This window comes from Aspergillus pseudoviridinutans, assembly GCF_018340605.1.
Source record: "Aspergillus pseudoviridinutans IFM 55266 DNA, scaffold_2, whole genome shotgun sequence".
In the NCBI taxonomy this organism is placed as follows: Eukaryota; Fungi; Ascomycota; class Eurotiomycetes; order Eurotiales; family Aspergillaceae; genus Aspergillus; species Aspergillus pseudoviridinutans.
In genome coordinates, this window is record NW_025091282.1 from 2,913,226 (window position 1) to 2,929,787 (window position 16,562).

Sequence of the window (16,562 nt, forward strand, 5' to 3'; positions counted from 1 at the left end):
GTTGTATCGGGTACAAGAGATTCGAGTAGTGTAAGGAGATAGGAGAGAAACGAGGAAAAAAAGAAAAAACAACGTCGAACGGATTAGGACGTTTAGTCGAACAGACCGAAGCCCATGTCCTCGTCGGACTCCTCCTTCTCTGTACGAACGATCAGCGTCCCTGTTCGCGGAGCTCTGTCTCAAAAGTTTCGAATCTTTACCTTCTTCCTTCTTCTCCTCAGCAGCAGCCTCGGCGGGAGCGGCACCACCAGCGGCAGCAGCACCGCCAACGGCAGCGGGGGCGGCGGCACCACCGGCGCCGACGTTGGTCAGGAGATCCTTCAGATCCTTGCCCTCAAGAGCCTGAAAAAAGAAGTCACAGCGTAAGCGTTTGTCCAGATCCCGCGCCCAATTTTTCGTTCCATTGTCACATAAGACTGTTGCGAAAAGGTGATGCAGTATTTACCTTGGCGAAGAGGGAAGTCCAGATGGGCTCAACCTCAGCGACCTTAGCAGCACCGAGGAGGGTCTGGATCTTGTCGGCCTATAATCGAAGAAAAACCATCAATCAGCCTAGTTCCTTGTTTGCCTTCCAGTTTCGTTGCCGTTTCTGAATTCTCCTCCTCTTTTTCGTGCAATCCATCCAAAGTTGTTTGCCGATTCCATGCCGCAGATTTTCGAGAAATTCATGGACCAATACGTACGGTGATCTCGACGCCATCATCGGCGAGGATGAGGGCGGCGTAGGAGCAAGCGAGCTCGGCAGTAGACATGGTGGTCGACGGGTTGGACTTGACTGGGAGTCTCGAGAGGGATGGGGATAGGAGGAGAGAGGAAGAGGAAGACGGAGACTTTTTTTCTACTGTCTTGTCGATGGAGATGGTCGGGCTGGCACTTGTTCCCAGAGCGGAAGTTGTGTGTTTGGTGCAAAAGCCCTCGCTTAGGGCTGTCCCGATCGGGATTAGTACCAAAGCTTTCCCGTGATTTTGGCCTAGGCCCAATTGGGAAAGGATGATGCCATCATAGAAACACCCCTCCTCATTCCGACGGCTTCCAATCACTATCTACTACTAGCTAGCTAGAGGGGTTATCCGATATCTTTACACTTCTCTACTCCACACGGCCAACTCTTTCTTTGCACTGGTGCATAATTTTCGGAATCTGTGCCACTAGCCGACCTTTTGAATCGATTCGACATTTTCATATCATTTTCTTTCTGCTATTGGCATCATGGACTCACCCGCCGTCCCCGTCCCTTTCGACCCGAAGGAGCAGCCGATCCTGGAGCGTCTTCTCCGCACCAGAGATGCACTCTTGCTGCTAAAACAAGACAAGTCGTCGTATATCAAGTCTCGCGATGTGCTCCCGCTATACGAAGAAGTGATCTCCGAGGTGGAAAAGCTCAATGCTGTGCGGAAGGAACAGGACCGCCGGCTGACACACAACCGACGTTAGCATCTGAGTGGGCCTTGCGCGTGATATATTCGGTCTGGCGAAAGATGGGCTAACGATTGAGATCTTTGATCGATTCTAGTCGACTACGTACTCGACGACTGCTTTCAATTGATCTCGTTACTGTTCTTGACTGTGGGAAGGAATAATGAGGCTCCCGCAGTGTATGTTTACTGACTTATCTGAAACGCCGTTCTGTCTTTGATTGAACTAACATTACCTGACGATAGATACTCGCTTGCAACAACAATCAAGGTATAGCGGTCCCTTTTCAGCTGTCTCCGCCATATTATTCTGTTCCTGACCCGTTCGACTAGCGCCTGCTTGATCACCTTGAAGAGGCTGGCTTTTATAGCTCGAAAGATCTCAGCTCGATCACCAAGACCCTGACCAACATGAAGGAGACAGTCGAGCGTGGTCGAGACGCATATTCCCCAGCTCTGATGACGCTCTTGGAAAGTCGACTTGAACAGTGTCAATTGAAGTTAGATAAGTTGCGGAGCGGGCTTGAAGCCATGAACCCTGAGCTAGCACCCACCCATGAGACACTTGTTTCAGTCTTGCGGTCGACAGCGGCAGCCAATACTCGATCAAAGGTAGTCCCTGAAATTTGGCGTGTCTTTTTGAGGGAGTGAGTGAACAAGCTAATGGTGCGTGGTTTCTAGTTCTCCGCAACGGAAGTGATCAATCTTCGGAAGCAGTTGACGAAGATCCAAGACACAATGAAGGACGGTAACTTCGTTGGAGCAGATGGTAAGCCCCTAGAAGGGCAAGAGGGGGTCAAACAACTACTGGACCGGTGCTGGCGTTGGACCGAGATTGTACTGGAACGGTCAGCCCGCCCATTTCTCTGCCTAGGCTCTTGCCATGGCGGGTAGTGACCGAGTGACTGACTCTTTGATTGACAGAGAGGGGAAGATTGACGAGCGCTTCCGCGACCAATACGAACGACTGCTTGAGATTCGTAATCAGCTGGATCGACTCTCCGTAACCCAGGCCTGGTCTCTTCGGGAAACCGACCTTTTCGGATATCAGCGGAAACTCGACCGTATTGATGAAGCTCGGGTCGATGGAAATTTCGTGGATGCTGAAGGGCATCCGGCAGATATCCATGCGCAGCGTGTAAGGATTAAGCACCCGGAAAGTCTGGATGGGGCTTGTTACTGATTGTTGGCAGACATTACTATACCTCATTCGGAGGAGCTACGCCTATATCTACGCACTTTTGATCTCTTCGGAACCCGTATCTGAGGCCTTGCTGCCAGTCTACAATCAGTTGCAGACCTTGCGACGATGTCTCCTGGAAGTCAAAGAGTCCGGAGGTGTCTCAAATTCTCGAGAATTGTACCCTTACAGTATGAAGGTAAGTGACCCCCAGCTTCCCAGCAAGAGACAGAAGTTGACATCGTACAGCTCAACTCCATTGACAACATGCGAGTTGACGGCAAATTCTACGTGGGAAACGACATTCCCGAAGGACAGGGCAGCGTCAATGCGCTGCTGGCCGAATGCTATGATATCGTATGGGAGCTGCGGGCGGCTGTACCTGAGGAGGAAGAGAGGACCAGCGCTTAATTCTTTGCTGCTTATATTCCTTGTATGTTGTACCCTTCATTCTTGTACCAAGTGTTGAGATTTGGAGGTTCTCTCGTCGATGTTTTCAATTTTTCTCCTCATATTTTAGTTCAGGCGTTTGTCTGGGCGCTTTTGGGATGATATGACTCTTTTAACAGAGATGATCTTTCGCCATTGTGCAACCTTGATTAAGGTAGATGACAAGAGTTCTATCTATGATCTTTTCTTCCAATACCTAATAACTACTTCGTGCCTACTTAAAACTTTCCCAGGTAATTATAAACACTAGCTGCGTAATTATCTGGATAATACCTTATCCTTGATTTAGGTCGCTGTCCTACCGTAACGTATTGTAAGATCTACGCCAGCCCCGGCATCGGCGCAGTCCTGACCAATCAGATTGCAGCCAAATAAGTAAGCCGAAAAGCAGCAGAAAAAAGGGCATTAAATGTTGCCATCTACCGAGCGTCGTCTTCTTTCTCCGCAATCCACTCTTCCACAGGGCGTCAAGATGGTGAGGCAGCTTGTCTGGCAGCGGGCTACCGCCTCTCGCAGGGTAAGTTTTCCTCGTGCTTTGTCAATGGCTTCTGGATGCAATGACTACGCCAGAGAAAAGTGCTTTTCTCTACTATGACTAACTCCACTGCCCCATAGCTGGCCCCGAAATGCCTTCCCCCGCAACAATTGTTCGCACGACGTGGCCTAGCCACTGAGGCCTCCGCCTCACGCATGCCGCCTTACCCTAAGATTGTGCGCAATCTCGAGCAGGTTCGGAAGGTGTTGGGATCCTCGCGGGCCCTCACCCTGGCGGAGAAGATCCTCTACGCCCATCTGGACAATGCGGAAGAGTCCCTATTGACAGGCACTAACAATGGAAAAGACATTCGGGGCAAGGCCAACCTGAAGTTGAAGCCCGACCGAGTGGCGATGCAGGATGCGTCGGCCCAGATGGCGTTGTTGCAGTTCATGTCCTGTGGCCTGCCGTCGACCGCGGTGCCCGCCAGTATTCACTGTGACCATATGATCGTGGGTGAGCGTGGCGCGGACACCGATCTGCCTGCCTCTATCCAGGGTAACCGGGAAGTGTTCGACTTCCTTGAGAGCGCCGCCAAGCGCTACGGTATTGAGTTTTGGCCCCCCGGTGCGGGTATCATCCACCAGAGTGTGCTAGAGAACTACGCCGCTCCTGGCCTGATGATGCTGGGTACCGACAGCCACACGCCTAACGCGGGAGGTTTGGGAGCTATCGCTATCGGTGTCGGTGGTGCAGATGCAGTGGATGCATTGGTGGATGCTCCCTGGGAATTGAAGGCGCCTCGCATTCTTGGTGTGCGTCTTGAGGGTAAGCTGAGCGGCTGGGCCTCTCCCAAGGATATCATTCTGCACCTGGCTGGTAAGCTCACCGTCCGCGGTGGTACCGGCTATGTGATCGAGTATCATGGACCCGGTGTCGAGACGCTCAGCTGCACCGGTATGGCTACCTGTTGCAACATGGGTGCGGAGGTCGGAGCCACCACCTCGGTCTTCCCCTTCTCCCCTAGCATGGTTCCTTACCTGCAGGCCACGCACCGAGGCCATGTGGCCGAGGCGGCGGCCGAGATTGCTGCATCGGGCCCTAAGAACCTTTTGCGGGCCGATGATGGTGCAGAGTACGACCAGGTGATCACTATTGACTTGTCGACGCTGGAGCCTCACGTCAATGGACCGTTCACCCCGGATTTGTCTGTGCGTCTGTCGGATTTCGCCAACACCGTCCGCGAGAACAAGTGGCCCGAGACTCTTGGTGCTGGATTGATCGGTAGTTGCACCAACAGTTCCTACGAGGATATGACTCGCGCCGAGGACCTGGTCAAGCAGGCGTCGGCGGCTGGCCTGAAGCCCAAGGCGGACTTCTTCATCACGCCCGGCAGTGAGCAGATTCGGGCCACTCTGGACCGTGACCAGACCCTGTCTTCTTTCTCCGAGGCCGGCGGTACCGTTCTGGCCAACGCCTGCGGACCCTGCATCGGGCAGTGGAAGCGAACTGATGGTGTCGCCAAGGGTGAGGACAATGCAATCTTCACCTCCTACAACCGTAACTTCCCCGGACGCAACGATGGCAACCGACGCACTATGAACTTCTTGGCGTCGCCGGAGATTGTAACCGCCCTTTCCTACTCGGGCAGCACCACCTTCAACCCCATGACAGACACTCTGAAGACCCCGAGCGGTGAAGACTTCAAGTTCCGTCCTCCCCAAGGCTCTGATCTCCCTAGTGCTGGGTTCGCTGACGGCAACCCTGCCTTCCAGCCCAGCGCTGGTGTCCCTGACGGTTCCGTGGAGGTCATTGTCTCCCCCACCTCTGAACGTCTCGCTCTGCTGGAGCCATTCGCACCCTTTCCTGCAGGCGAACTGTCCGGCTTGAAGGTCCTGTACAAGGTCAAGGGTCAGTGCACAACCGACACCATCTCCGCGGCCGGTCCGTGGTTGAAGTACAAGGGTCACCTGCCCAACATCTCCGCCAACACTCTGATCGGGGCGGTCAACGCTGCCACGGGTGAGACGAACGTTGCGTACGACGACGCTGGCAACAAGCACTCGATTCCCGACCTCGCAGCTCGGTGGAAGGCCGACGGCATTGAATGGCTGGTCGTGGCTGAGGACAACTATGGCGAGGGTAGCGCGCGTGAACACGCGGCGCTGCAGCCGCGGTACCTGGGCGGCCGGATCATCGTGGCCAAAAGCTTCGCTCGCATCCACGAGACCAACCTGAAGAAGCAGGGTGTGGTCCCCCTGACGTTCGCCGACAAGGCCGACTACGACCGCATCGACGCATGCGACCAGGTCAACACTGTCGGACTGTACGAGACACTGCAGTCCGGCGGTCAGGGATCAATCCAGCTGCAGGTTACCAAGAAGAATGGCGAGAAGCTGACGATTCCAGTCAATCACACTCTGAGCAAGGACCAGTGTGGCTTCATCCTGGCGGGAAGTGCCTTGAACTTGTTGGCCAAGCGGGCCCACCAGTGATTTATATACCGGTGATAATTGGACCAAAAAGAAGTTGTATACATCTCTGGGTATTGGAGGCGTTCGCGTGTATGTACATTCTGTCTGTTATAAGATATCCAATCAAACAGTTTGAATTCAATTCTGCACCATGATGCATGATGCAATCTTACAGTCGACATTATTTGCTTGAGCTTAGAAATCAAGGAATCTCCCCAGCCCCACGTCTGACCTGAATTCAGCCTGCAACTGTATTAAATTTCTGTTCATCACTGATTATACATACTTCAGCCCTGATTATACAGAGTTTTTCCCCTCCAGAACGCCGTCCATAATCGAAATGCCAGAAACAGTCCGTCCGGCCTTTGCCGACCGGCCGCGTCCTCTGCTCTCATACGGAATCCCCTTCCCCGCCGCCGCCGCCCACCATGTCGTCGGCACTTTTGGGGCCTCAAAAATCTACATCATCTGCTCGGGCTCGCTGGCCCGCAACACAGATGCTTTGGACCGTCTGACAGCGGCGCTAGGACCGGAAAAGGTCGTAGGCCGCCGGATCGGCATGCAGAGCCATACCCTATGGTCTGAAGTCCTGGAAATCGTGCACGATGCGCGCCGCGCTGAGGCCGATCTGCTCTTGACGTTGGGCGCAGGCAGCCTAACCGACGGAGCCAAGGTGGTCGCATTGGTATTCCCCCCCGGCACAATCAGTATGAAGTAAAGTAGTTAACGAGCGCAGGCTCTTGCAAACAACGTCCAGACGGCCTCCGACCTGGCCACTCTAGCCGCGGGTCCAGACCAACGCGCCGACATCCGTCCACCCACCATCCCCATCATCTCCATCCCCACCTCCCTCTCCGCAGGTGAGTACTCCAACTTCGCCGGCGCAACGGACGACACCACCCGCCGCAAGCACGCCTTCCAGGCGCCGACGCGCGGGCCCCAGCTCGTCATCCTCGACCCGGACCTCGCAACCACCACCCCGCCCGCCATCTGGCTGAGCACGGGCATCCGCGCCGTAGACCACTGCGTCGAGACGCTGTGCGCCACGACCGGCACCACCGAATCGACAGACGCGCACGCCACGCACGCGCTGGAGCTGCTCGTCCCGGGTCTGCTGCGGTGCAGGCGTGACCGTGCCGACCGCGACGCGCGCCTGCAGTGCCAGCTTGGCGCTGTGAACGCCATGGCGGCGTTGACGGGCGGGTCGGTCGAGCTGGGCGCCAGCCACGGGATCGGCCATCAGCTGGGCCCGCTGGGGGTCGGGCACGGCGAGACGAGCTGTATCCTGCTGCCGGCTGTGTGCAAGTTCAACGCAAGGCACGGCGCCAATCGTGAACAGCAGGAGCGGGTGCGGCAGTTTCTTGTGCAGAACGCCGAGGTGGCGCGCGTGCTGCGCGATCGGGGCGTCGATGGCTCGTCGGCGGATCTGGGGGATGTCTTGGATGCGATCATTCGGGAGCTGGGGATGCCGCGCTCGTTGAAGGAGGTCGGGGTGGGCCGGGATGCGCTGGACGAGCTGGCGGCCAACAGTCTGCATGATCGCTGGTGCAAGACTAATCCCGTGCCGTTGACTGAGAAGGGACAAGTGCTGGAGATCTTGGAGATGGTCGTGGAGTGATTTGTGGCTATTATAAAGCCGTACGTTGATGATTTTATGACACATTACCGACTATGATTTACCACAGGACAAACATACTGTCTATTTCAATCCAAAGTCATGGTTTGTAACTCACGAGATAGATAATCCCTCGAGGGATCAGGACTCTCGCACAACGCTGTATAGAGACTCATCACAGGAATAAAGGAAATAACAAACGACAAATCATAACTGCCAGTTGTATTCATATACTTGCGTGCATATCAGATTCATACCGAGAGAGAAAAAGGAAAAACAAAAAGATATATTATAAAGGCTCACTGGAAGTAGCTTCGCACCGCTGCCTGGTTGTCAGGGCTCACTCCTGCCAGGATCTGTTCTGCATTCAGCCCTGTAGCGGCCACCAGTTGCTTCGCCGAGTTGGCCACGCGTCCTGCCGTCTGGCCCTGTAGCGTCTCGGCTTCCAGAGCCTGCACGATGTATCCAAACACCTTGTCGGCATTCGAAATCACCACCGGGTTTTGTCTGTTCAATGGTCAGTCAATCAGAGATCACATCACCGAATGAGGAACAAACGTACTGGTCAATCAATTGGGCAAGGAAGGAATAAGCGTATGGCGCAGCCTCCTCATCATAAGTGATAGGAAGTGTGTTGATCCAGTTCGCCACGATCTCCTGCGCATTCTGCACCTTGCTGGGGTTATAGTGCAGGATCTTGGCGATACTGGCCGAGGCGTTCTCGGTCGCAAACACATGCTCCTCGGTACGAGCCTGGTTGATTTGCGTCACCTGGAACAAGCTGGGGATGCTGGCTGCGACGAAGTCGCTCCAGGCAGGGCCACCCTTCTGAGCGGCAACGCCGACTCCGTAAGCCGCCGCCTGCCGGTTGGCGGCATTCTCGTCGCGCAGACCCGCGGCCAAGGGCTGCATGATATGGTCCTTGTAATTCCACGACTCGGCGCCGCAGAATTCGAGCACGTCATCCATGATGCAGAGAGCCCATTGCCTTTGGGTAGGGTCCTGGCTGGTGATGAACGCGTCGTAGAATGGCAGCAAGCGTTGCCATGAAGGCAGGAAGGTCGTGCCCTGGTTCTTGAAGATGGTGTGGAATGCCTTGTTCATGTCGCTCAGCAGGTTCTGATCATCCTCAACTGCGTACTCGTAGTCGAGGTCCTCTTCGTCACCCTCCTCCGTATCGGCGCGCTCCTCAAGACGAGCCTTCACACGGACCTGGTAATCCTCCAGCGTGGACTTGGCAGATTCGATGAACGCTTCCATGTGCTGCTGGCTCAGGCAGTTCTTGCCAACCACTTCGACGGATTCGTAGAAGCACTGGTACATCTCCGCCAGGGTGTCCACAGTGGGCTCGGCGCTCAGAACCTCAATGATCTTCTCACCTACCCTGTTCCACATCGCAGCGAATCCGGGAGACTGCACACCGTGCGCCTTCTTGTATGAGTTCAAGAGCTGGGGGATGAGCTTGGCGGAGGAAACCCGCACAGGATCGTGGAAGAAGAAGGCGAGTCCAGGCACGGCAATCTTCTCCATCGTCTCCAGCACGAAGGGTTCAAAAGCAGCCTCCAGGATCTGAGCGTAGATGGTAATCAGCTCGATGGCGGTGTTCTTGTCTTCCAATGCGCTGGTTTTGATACCAATGATCTTGCCCTTCAGGGGAACCAACTCCCAGCCCTCGTCCTGTTCAACTTGGTCAATCTGGTCCTCATCATCCAACAGCTGAATGTCGGCCTTGGCAGCCGCAACCGTCAGAAGAGGAGGCATGACAGCTGGCAGGTAAGGGACAAAGTCCTGACCAAGAACGCGGCACATACGGCCCCAGCAGTGGAGCAAGTATTGCGACTGCGGGTCGTCCGCATCGACAATGTTTTGTTGGATGTTGCCGAGCAGCTGCACGAGATTCAACGCATCCTGTCCCATCTTCTCCTTGCCCACGGCCAGGGCAATCAGAGTTGCGCACTCCATAGCCTTGGCACGCAGCAGACGGTACTCCTTGGATTGCTCTTCCTTCAGGACGTTAAAGAGCAATGGCATCAAAGTCTCGTAGAATTGATCAAAGGCGTTCTCCGCCGAGTCGGCAATCGTGGCAATAGTGGACAGTGCTTGTTCCTGCACATAACGTTTCTCGCTGCGCAGAAGCTGCAGAAGGTGTCTCAGGAGATCAGCAAGGTACGGCTCGAGTACCTTCTTCTCCGCTTCTTCGCAGAAATTGACCAGAGCAGCGGCCGCGTGGGCCTGAACGCGTGGCTCAGCACTATCCAAAACGGGGATGATGTTGTTCAACACGACGTTGTGGTACTTCTCCTGCATCGTTCCGGCGAAGTCGGTGCTCATCTGGCCGAGGGCGTTGCAGCCGGCGTAACGCACACGCGGGTGAGGGTCTTGGAGAGCAGGGACAACCAGGGCCAGCACTTGATCGAGTTCACCGACCATCAGGTCACGGCAACCCTCGGAAATGGCGGAGATGGCCATCAGCGCCGCGTGGCGATCACGCCAAGCAGAGGACGACATCATGCGGGGGATCCAAGCAAAGGTCGCCGGAAGGATAACCTGGCCACCGAGCTTGTTGGCCAAACGGTCCATGCATTGTTCGCCAGCGACATGGTTGAGGTCGCTCTCCTCCAAATCCAGGTCCTCGGACGCATTCCATTCCGAAGCATCGTCGTCGTCGACTCCAATATCAGTCATCAAGCTCAAACATTGGGTGACCATTTCCTGAGCAAACTCGGGATCCTTCTTGCACATCGAGGGGGCGTAATCGGCAAAGGTAGCCATCAACTCCAAGGCATTCTGGCGAACCTGGTCGCTGAGGTCCTTGTCGGCAATGACACTAATACTGAACTTGACCAGGTTGTTGAACATAGTCTTGAACATCTTTGGGCAAACCTCCGCAAGCTCAATGAGAGCCAAGAAGGAGGAAGATAGCTCCTCGCTCTCGGAGGACTCCTTCAGAGGCGGCAAAATGTTGAGCATGTCGGGCACGAGTCCGAAAAACTTGGGCTGAGACTTCTTGGAGATAGACCGGAAGAATGAGGCGAAGGCCTCCATAGCAGCGATGCGAACCTACAAGCGCAATGGTCAACCGGGACTCCCGCGAACGCTATGTTGAAGGGTCCCAACATACAGTGACAACATCATCCTTGAAACCCTTGCCGAACACGCCTGAAACGGCATCCTCGTGGTTCTTCTCAATTATACTGGGAGTGGTCGAGAAAATGCGGAAGGCAGCCTCCCGTAAACCTGCCTCGGGTGACTGGCTGGCTTGGAAAAGCACGCCGAGAAGCTCGGGCCATTGATCGCCTAGAGAAGACCATTATCAGCTATTGAATCCTTTCATCACCCATGAAATTTGCGCATACCGTTATCGGTGTATTGTCTAGCAACCTCCGCGACTGCATCGCCAATCTTTTTCCGGACATCAGTCCCGGATTCGGTCGTCAAACATGTCACCAGCTTCTGTCGGATGACCAGTCTCTGTTCCCCGGAGAGTGTTGAGAAGAGTTCCTTGGCCTCATTCGTGACTGGGTCTTTCCTTGTCTTCGTCGCGATTCTTCTGAAAAGTACGGCAGCGAATGTACGCGTCTGCGGGTGACGATTAACCAAAATCAGTCGAATTCAGCAAGGCGCGGCCATAGGATTCAAGTCCATAGTGGGCAGAAGGCTTCCAGTCGGTCCCTCTGTCTACACCAGACACGGTCCCCACGTCCCCTGACGAAACTTGTATCACTTACTACTGTATCCTCTGCACCCTGAATCTGCTCGGCCAGGCCCATAAGAAGAACATCCGGACGGTTCTGGATCCAGTCATTATTCAACTGTTCTTCCGCCTGAGTACGGACCGTGTTGTCGGGAGTGGTCAACGCGCGCAGCAGCTGGGACAGCGCGGAGTGAACCTCGGGTGGGAGCAGCGACATGTTGATCGCTCGTCACGCAAAAACGATAATTCAGCTGTAGATTGACTGTATCCCGTTTAGGAACGGTGATGAGTGTGTGTATCCAGCGCTGAAGCTGGGCTGGTGGACAGGGACTGTATTCCCTTTTCTGGTTGTTATTATTTTTTTCTTTGGCGGGGGTTGGACAGTAGCGGTAGGTACAACTCCGTTGAATGGTGTCTGCTTGGGGAAGACTAATGATCAGACAAGATAAGAACGATAATCAAACCCAGAAATATGCACAGCACGAGTGCAAGCTCAGCATTCCAGCTCGACAAGGGACCTGCTGGCGAACAGGAGGGGACAATTCAGGGCGTCGTGAGCGATGTGGGATGGACCAGTTGAAGCCTCAAGAAATCAAAAAATAATTCCAGCCATCGATGGGAGTACCGCGCTAGGCCCAATCAGGAAATCTCAGGCATCCAGGCATCCAAGACATCAATGCACCGTTTGACACCGCCATGTGGTGCCTACTAGAACGCCCTTGCGGAAGTTCAAGAACAGAAATAATTATTCATGAGACAAATTTTCGTGCTTCTAGGGAAAATTATATGCATTGCTAATATGCCCTCACTAAAAACACTAGCGGTATCCGAACAGTCGCACTTAGATTAAATGAAGATGGTAATGGAAAATGGGAAATTGAAGGAGGGAAGAGGTCGCACTTGGGATATGCAAGTATGGCACAGCAAAGACAGAGTTAGATCGACAGATATACATGATGTGCCTGCCGTTCATTACGAATCAACCACAATTTTAAAGCAGTGTCATCGTCTATCGACTTGTGGCGCGGCTTAGAATGAATACTCCAGCAATAACTGCTGCCAGAGTTACGATGGCACCTGGAAGTAGAAGCTCATTGGGTACGCCGGCGATGAACTGCTCCTCGGTGGGACGTGTTGGGTACGACTGATGGGCCTTGGGGATAAGTGGCTCCTCGGAGAGCCGGTCCTCAGCAACAACGGAACTCTTCTCCTCGACAGCTTTGGTTGGAGCAGGCTGGGGATCCAACGTTGCCGGAATTGGGGGCTGAGCGGGGTCGTGGACAAAAAGATCGACCTTATCACGGTGCGAGCGACGGGCGAGACTGACGGCATCCGCCAGATCCTGATCGGTGGTGATAGAAACAGTGTCACCCTCATTGTCCAAGTAGCTCAAGGCGTAACCCGTATTGCTGAGTTTGCCCTCCTCGACGGTGGCAGCACCTCCGACTGCCTCCAGCTCGTTGCCTAACTTGGCTGTGACTTGGGCGACCAAGTCGGCGACCCCAGCAGAAGTGACAACATTGACCCTGTGCACGCGGCCGCTAGGGGCCTTGAATTTGAAGGGGAACGGAACGCTCTCGTCGTGGTTATGGTGATGGTCGTGATATTCCGAGAGCTCATCTCCGCCGTGGTGGGACGCGGATTCGTTAGGGAGCACACTGTCAACACCCGGCCTAGGTGACTCGGGACTGAGAACGGAACGATTCGGCGCTTGCTGGCTGCCGGACACCATTGAATCGGATTCATGATCCATTGACAACCAGAATTTGTTCCATGCGGGGCCCTCGTCGTCCTGCGATTGCATGGAGTTGATCTTGCATCTCTGGTTAGTTGAAAGTGACGATTCTCGGAAAGGCCCTGACTAACCTGCTCAAGAGTGGCATAAGTGAGCTTGAGCACATCCACCATGCCGACAATCTCGCCCGTCTCGTTCATAACAGGCAAATTCAGGTAGTGACCATCTGGAGTAGGGTGGGTTAGCCGTTCTGTTGCAGACCAGAGGAAGCGAGACCACTAACCGTGCATCTTGCGCAGAGCGGCTTGGATGCTCATATCAGCAGGAGCGAAATCGGGATGTGGAGTCATCACACGGACGACACTACAAGTGGCTGGGTCCAGTCCTGGGGCAATTACACGCAAAACGATATCCTTGCTGGTGAAGATACCGGTGATGGAGCCCTGGTCCTGCACGAGTAGAGCAGTTGTGTGATGTTCCTTCATCAGAGCCGCGGCATCCCTGACAGAAGTGCGGACAGATACTGTAGTCGGAGGCATGCCGTCCAGGACACTCTCGAGGGTCGGGCCGGACATTTTTGAGCGCAGTGCTTCCACGTATTGGATGATTTGCTGAGGCTGGGTGGAGCCTAGTTCTGTCTGCACACCTTCCAAGGCGTCGTAGAGCTTTCGGGAAGAGCTATACGCACGCTCCAGCTTTTCCATCGCGTCGTAGAAGCACTTTGTAATGTCGAGGATACCGGAGATGTCCTGGTTCTCATCCATGACTGGCAGATGTCTAAACCCCTTTCTCACCATGAGATCCAGTGCGTCCGTCGCGCTAGTGTCTGTTCTCGCACACAGGGGGTTCTTCGTCATGATCTCGGCAACAGTAATTTCGCGAGCCTTTTGACCGGTTCCGACCACACGGAAAGCAAGATCTTTCGCGGTGAAAATACCAGCGATGCGATCATCATCGTCTGTGACAAGAACACAGTCTTCTCTCTTCGCGGCCATCAGTTGTGCGGCTTCCGCGACGGTTGTGTTGGGTTTAATCTGAAGGGCCTGACTAGGCTTTAAAGCCAGCACGGTTCCTGGGGGAGCTTTGCGCGTGCGATGCGCTCTTGGAGCCTGGTGCCTCTTTTTATTGAGGTCCGCCTCCATCTTGCGTCGAATAGCCTTCACAACAGCGCGTTAGAATTCATTCCTATGGCAGCAATCGCTGTTCGCTAAGATTCTGTGGGAAACCATAATAAACAAGGGGCTAGGAGGGAATACAAGGCCATGCAACCGGAAATTTGAGGCCAAGGACAGGCCACCAGGACATACTGACCTCATCTCTCTTCGATTGGTTCTGTCTTTGCCTGCTTGCAGCACTCATGGTGGAACTTCCAACGTCGCTGGAGGGTGTGTGCGTTGACGCTGCAGTTTCTGGTCGAGGTCGCGGAATGTGGGATGTAGGACTGTTCTCAAAGTCCGGCAGTCTCCCTCTTCCGATGGTCTTCTGGCTTGTTGTGCCCCGATAGGTTCCTCCTGCAGCCGACATGGCACCGATCGGTATGGACGGATTTTCGGTGAGGGGGTATCACAGACCGAGAGAGCTAGGTAGAAATGAATGACGAGGGAGAAACGAGAATGTTGTCAGATCTAGTCGATGTATAGGTATCACGAATCTGAGCACGAGTTACTCGAATCAATGTCTGATCCAAACGAGAAGAGGGATACAACGTACCACTGAGGATGAGCAGCAGACCACCAGCACGACCCAAGTACAACGAGAAAGATACGGATGAACAGGGGTTGTCTTAAAGGGAGTTCGAGGGCCAACTATTGGCTGTTAGTGAGTTAATAATAACAGCCTGAGTTGGGCAGGATAAACAATGGGTAATAACAATACGCCCCATTCACGGGAGCCGCCATGTTGACACCACAGAGTGGTACGAGTTCCCCGTCAGGAATGGTTAGGTACATCCGCGGATCGTACTTGAGTACCGTAAGACCCGTAACGCTGGGACAACCCGGCCACTAGTCTATTTCAGGCTCTCCCCTCGACAAGTCTGGATCTGCACGTGATGATCTAATTGGTCTTAGGATGTCAGGCCACCAATACCGAATGCCTTAGTACCTGAGGCACCGGCAGTATCCCGTGACCGAGGCTCGCTTAAGGGCATAGGGCTTCCACACAAACCGGCACAACCTCATTCACGACTAGCGATTGAGAGCGTCCAGTGCCTTACGACAACCAAACCCGACAGCCAAGTACGCCGCCTCCCTCCCTCTACAACTCCAAATCTCTGACCGTACCTTGCAGAGAAATCCGTCAAAATGGTCAAGAAGAGGGCGAACAAGTAAGAGCGAATTTCCCTTTTCCTGTGTTCAACCCGGTTGTCAAATTTGAAGATCCACCACCGCCGAAAGAAGCGCCCTGATTTCCCGCCTGTTGAGGATGTCGGCTGTGTATGCGGTTGTTTTTATGATTGGATTGAAAGAGGAGGGGAAATTTTGGACTTGAAATTCATGAGTGAATCGATCCATACTGACATTTATTGTTCTTTCTCTACAGCGGTCGCAACAAGAACGGCCGCGGCCACGTCAAGCCCGTGCGCTGCTCCAACTGCGCTCGTTGCACTCCTAAGGACAAGGCGATCAAGAGATTCACCATCCGCAACATGGTCGAGTCCGCTGCCATCCGTACGTTCGAGCCCTTGTCAAACCCATACTGTTGAAGCCACGTCCGTTGTGCKCCGTTGAGATGAGTCGGAACTGGATTGGACGGATGGAATCTCTTGGACGGAGCTGCCGCAACTGGATGCATGAGCTAAACGTGGTGGAATATGAAAGCTGATGGACAACGCCGCTAACCCGAGATCTTGAACAGGTGATATCTCTGACGCCTCCGTTTTCACCGACTATGCCGTCCCTAAGATGTACCTGAAGCTGCAGTACTGCGTCTCCTGCGCTATCCACGGCAAGATCGTTCGGTACGCACCATCCCATTTATGAAGACAGCTTGGATTCTGCTTGGTTTTGCAGCATGAAGGAAAGAAGCAGGCCATACTAACAATTCTCCACCACAGTGTCCGCTCCCGGGAAGGTCGTCGTAACCGTGCTCCTCCCCCGCGTATCAGGTACAACAAGGACGGCAAGAAGCTGGCTCCCCCTCAGGCCGCCAAGGCTATGTAAGGAAGGGAAAAGAGATGATCAAATGGGATCGGTCTTAATGACTTCTGTTTTGTGACGTTTCTTTTTCGTACAAACTTTCTTACTCGGTTCAAAGTGGAATGAATGGGTTTCAGTCTGTCTTCGGGGGTTCGAAAAAAGGCATGACAAGGCATAATGGTCGCTCCCTGTCGCCGTGAGCAGGAGACGCAATTTAAATTAAAAAACGATTTCCAAGCCACTCGGTTGTCCCATAGGGTAACTTTGCACGAACTAGAGAAAGTCTGGGAATGAGGAATAAAATCCGAGGAGACCGGTCTCCTCTTCTACCTTAACAGTTCATCTCTTCCGGCACGAAATAATTGACTATGGTATACCACAGAAGAC

The 16,562-nt window shown here is 54.0% G+C and overlaps 7 protein-coding genes across 7 annotated transcripts; 4 read left to right on the forward strand and 3 right to left on the reverse strand.

The window, feature by feature from the left end:
• Positions 1 to 92: 92 nt before the first annotated feature.
• rpp1 (ribosomal protein P1) lies at positions 93 to 752 on the reverse strand (the record flags this gene model as incomplete). Its single annotated transcript, XM_043299048.1, has 4 exons — positions 93 to 139; positions 201 to 342; positions 446 to 523; positions 684 to 752. 4 exons carry the CDS (start codon positions 750 to 752, stop codon positions 93 to 95), a joined length of 336 nt encoding a protein of 111 aa, XP_043154983.1.
• Positions 753 to 1,209: 457 nt separating this feature from the next.
• On the forward strand, positions 1,210 to 3,006 carry Asppvi_003077 (uncharacterized protein; the record flags this gene model as incomplete). The annotated part of the gene is made up of 8 exons (XM_043299049.1): positions 1,210 to 1,429; positions 1,514 to 1,595; positions 1,662 to 1,686; positions 1,749 to 2,027; positions 2,097 to 2,263; positions 2,340 to 2,553; positions 2,609 to 2,794; positions 2,845 to 3,006. The coding sequence occupies 8 exons, from the start codon at positions 1,210 to 1,212 to the stop codon at positions 3,004 to 3,006; spliced, it is 1,335 nt and encodes a 444-aa protein (XP_043154984.1).
• A 448-nt stretch (positions 3,007 to 3,454) lies between these two features.
• On the forward strand, positions 3,455 to 6,015 carry Asppvi_003078 (aconitate hydratase ACO2; the record flags this gene model as incomplete). The annotated part of the gene is made up of 2 exons (XM_043299050.1): positions 3,455 to 3,562; positions 3,661 to 6,015. The coding sequence occupies 2 exons, from the start codon at positions 3,455 to 3,457 to the stop codon at positions 6,013 to 6,015; spliced, it is 2,463 nt and encodes an 820-aa protein (XP_043154985.1).
• A 319-nt stretch (positions 6,016 to 6,334) lies between these two features.
• Asppvi_003079 (iron-containing alcohol dehydrogenase) lies at positions 6,335 to 7,612 on the forward strand (the record flags this gene model as incomplete). Its single annotated transcript, XM_043299051.1, has 2 exons — positions 6,335 to 6,679; positions 6,731 to 7,612. The coding sequence occupies 2 exons, from the start codon at positions 6,335 to 6,337 to the stop codon at positions 7,610 to 7,612; spliced, it is 1,227 nt and encodes a 408-aa protein (XP_043154986.1).
• A 296-nt stretch (positions 7,613 to 7,908) lies between these two features.
• Asppvi_003080 (nuclear import receptor PSE1) lies at positions 7,909 to 11,520 on the reverse strand (the record flags this gene model as incomplete). The annotated part of the gene is made up of 5 exons (XM_043299052.1): positions 7,909 to 8,116; positions 8,172 to 10,669; positions 10,731 to 10,906; positions 10,966 to 11,188; positions 11,338 to 11,520. 5 exons carry the CDS (start codon positions 11,518 to 11,520, stop codon positions 7,909 to 7,911), a joined length of 3,288 nt encoding a protein of 1,095 aa, XP_043154987.1.
• A 792-nt stretch (positions 11,521 to 12,312) lies between these two features.
• Positions 12,313 to 14,562, reverse strand: Asppvi_003081 (CBS and PB1 domain protein; the record flags this gene model as incomplete). The annotated part of the gene is made up of 4 exons (XM_043299053.1): positions 12,313 to 13,116; positions 13,170 to 13,264; positions 13,322 to 14,195; positions 14,350 to 14,562. 4 exons carry the CDS (start codon positions 14,560 to 14,562, stop codon positions 12,313 to 12,315), a joined length of 1,986 nt encoding a protein of 661 aa, XP_043154988.1.
• A 779-nt stretch (positions 14,563 to 15,341) lies between these two features.
• On the forward strand, positions 15,342 to 16,199 carry Asppvi_003082 (40S ribosomal protein eS26; the record flags this gene model as incomplete). The annotated part of the gene is made up of 4 exons (XM_043299054.1): positions 15,342 to 15,364; positions 15,580 to 15,707; positions 15,895 to 15,997; positions 16,094 to 16,199. The coding sequence occupies 4 exons, from the start codon at positions 15,342 to 15,344 to the stop codon at positions 16,197 to 16,199; spliced, it is 360 nt and encodes a 119-aa protein (XP_043154989.1).
• Between the last annotated feature and the right edge of the window lie 363 nt (positions 16,200 to 16,562).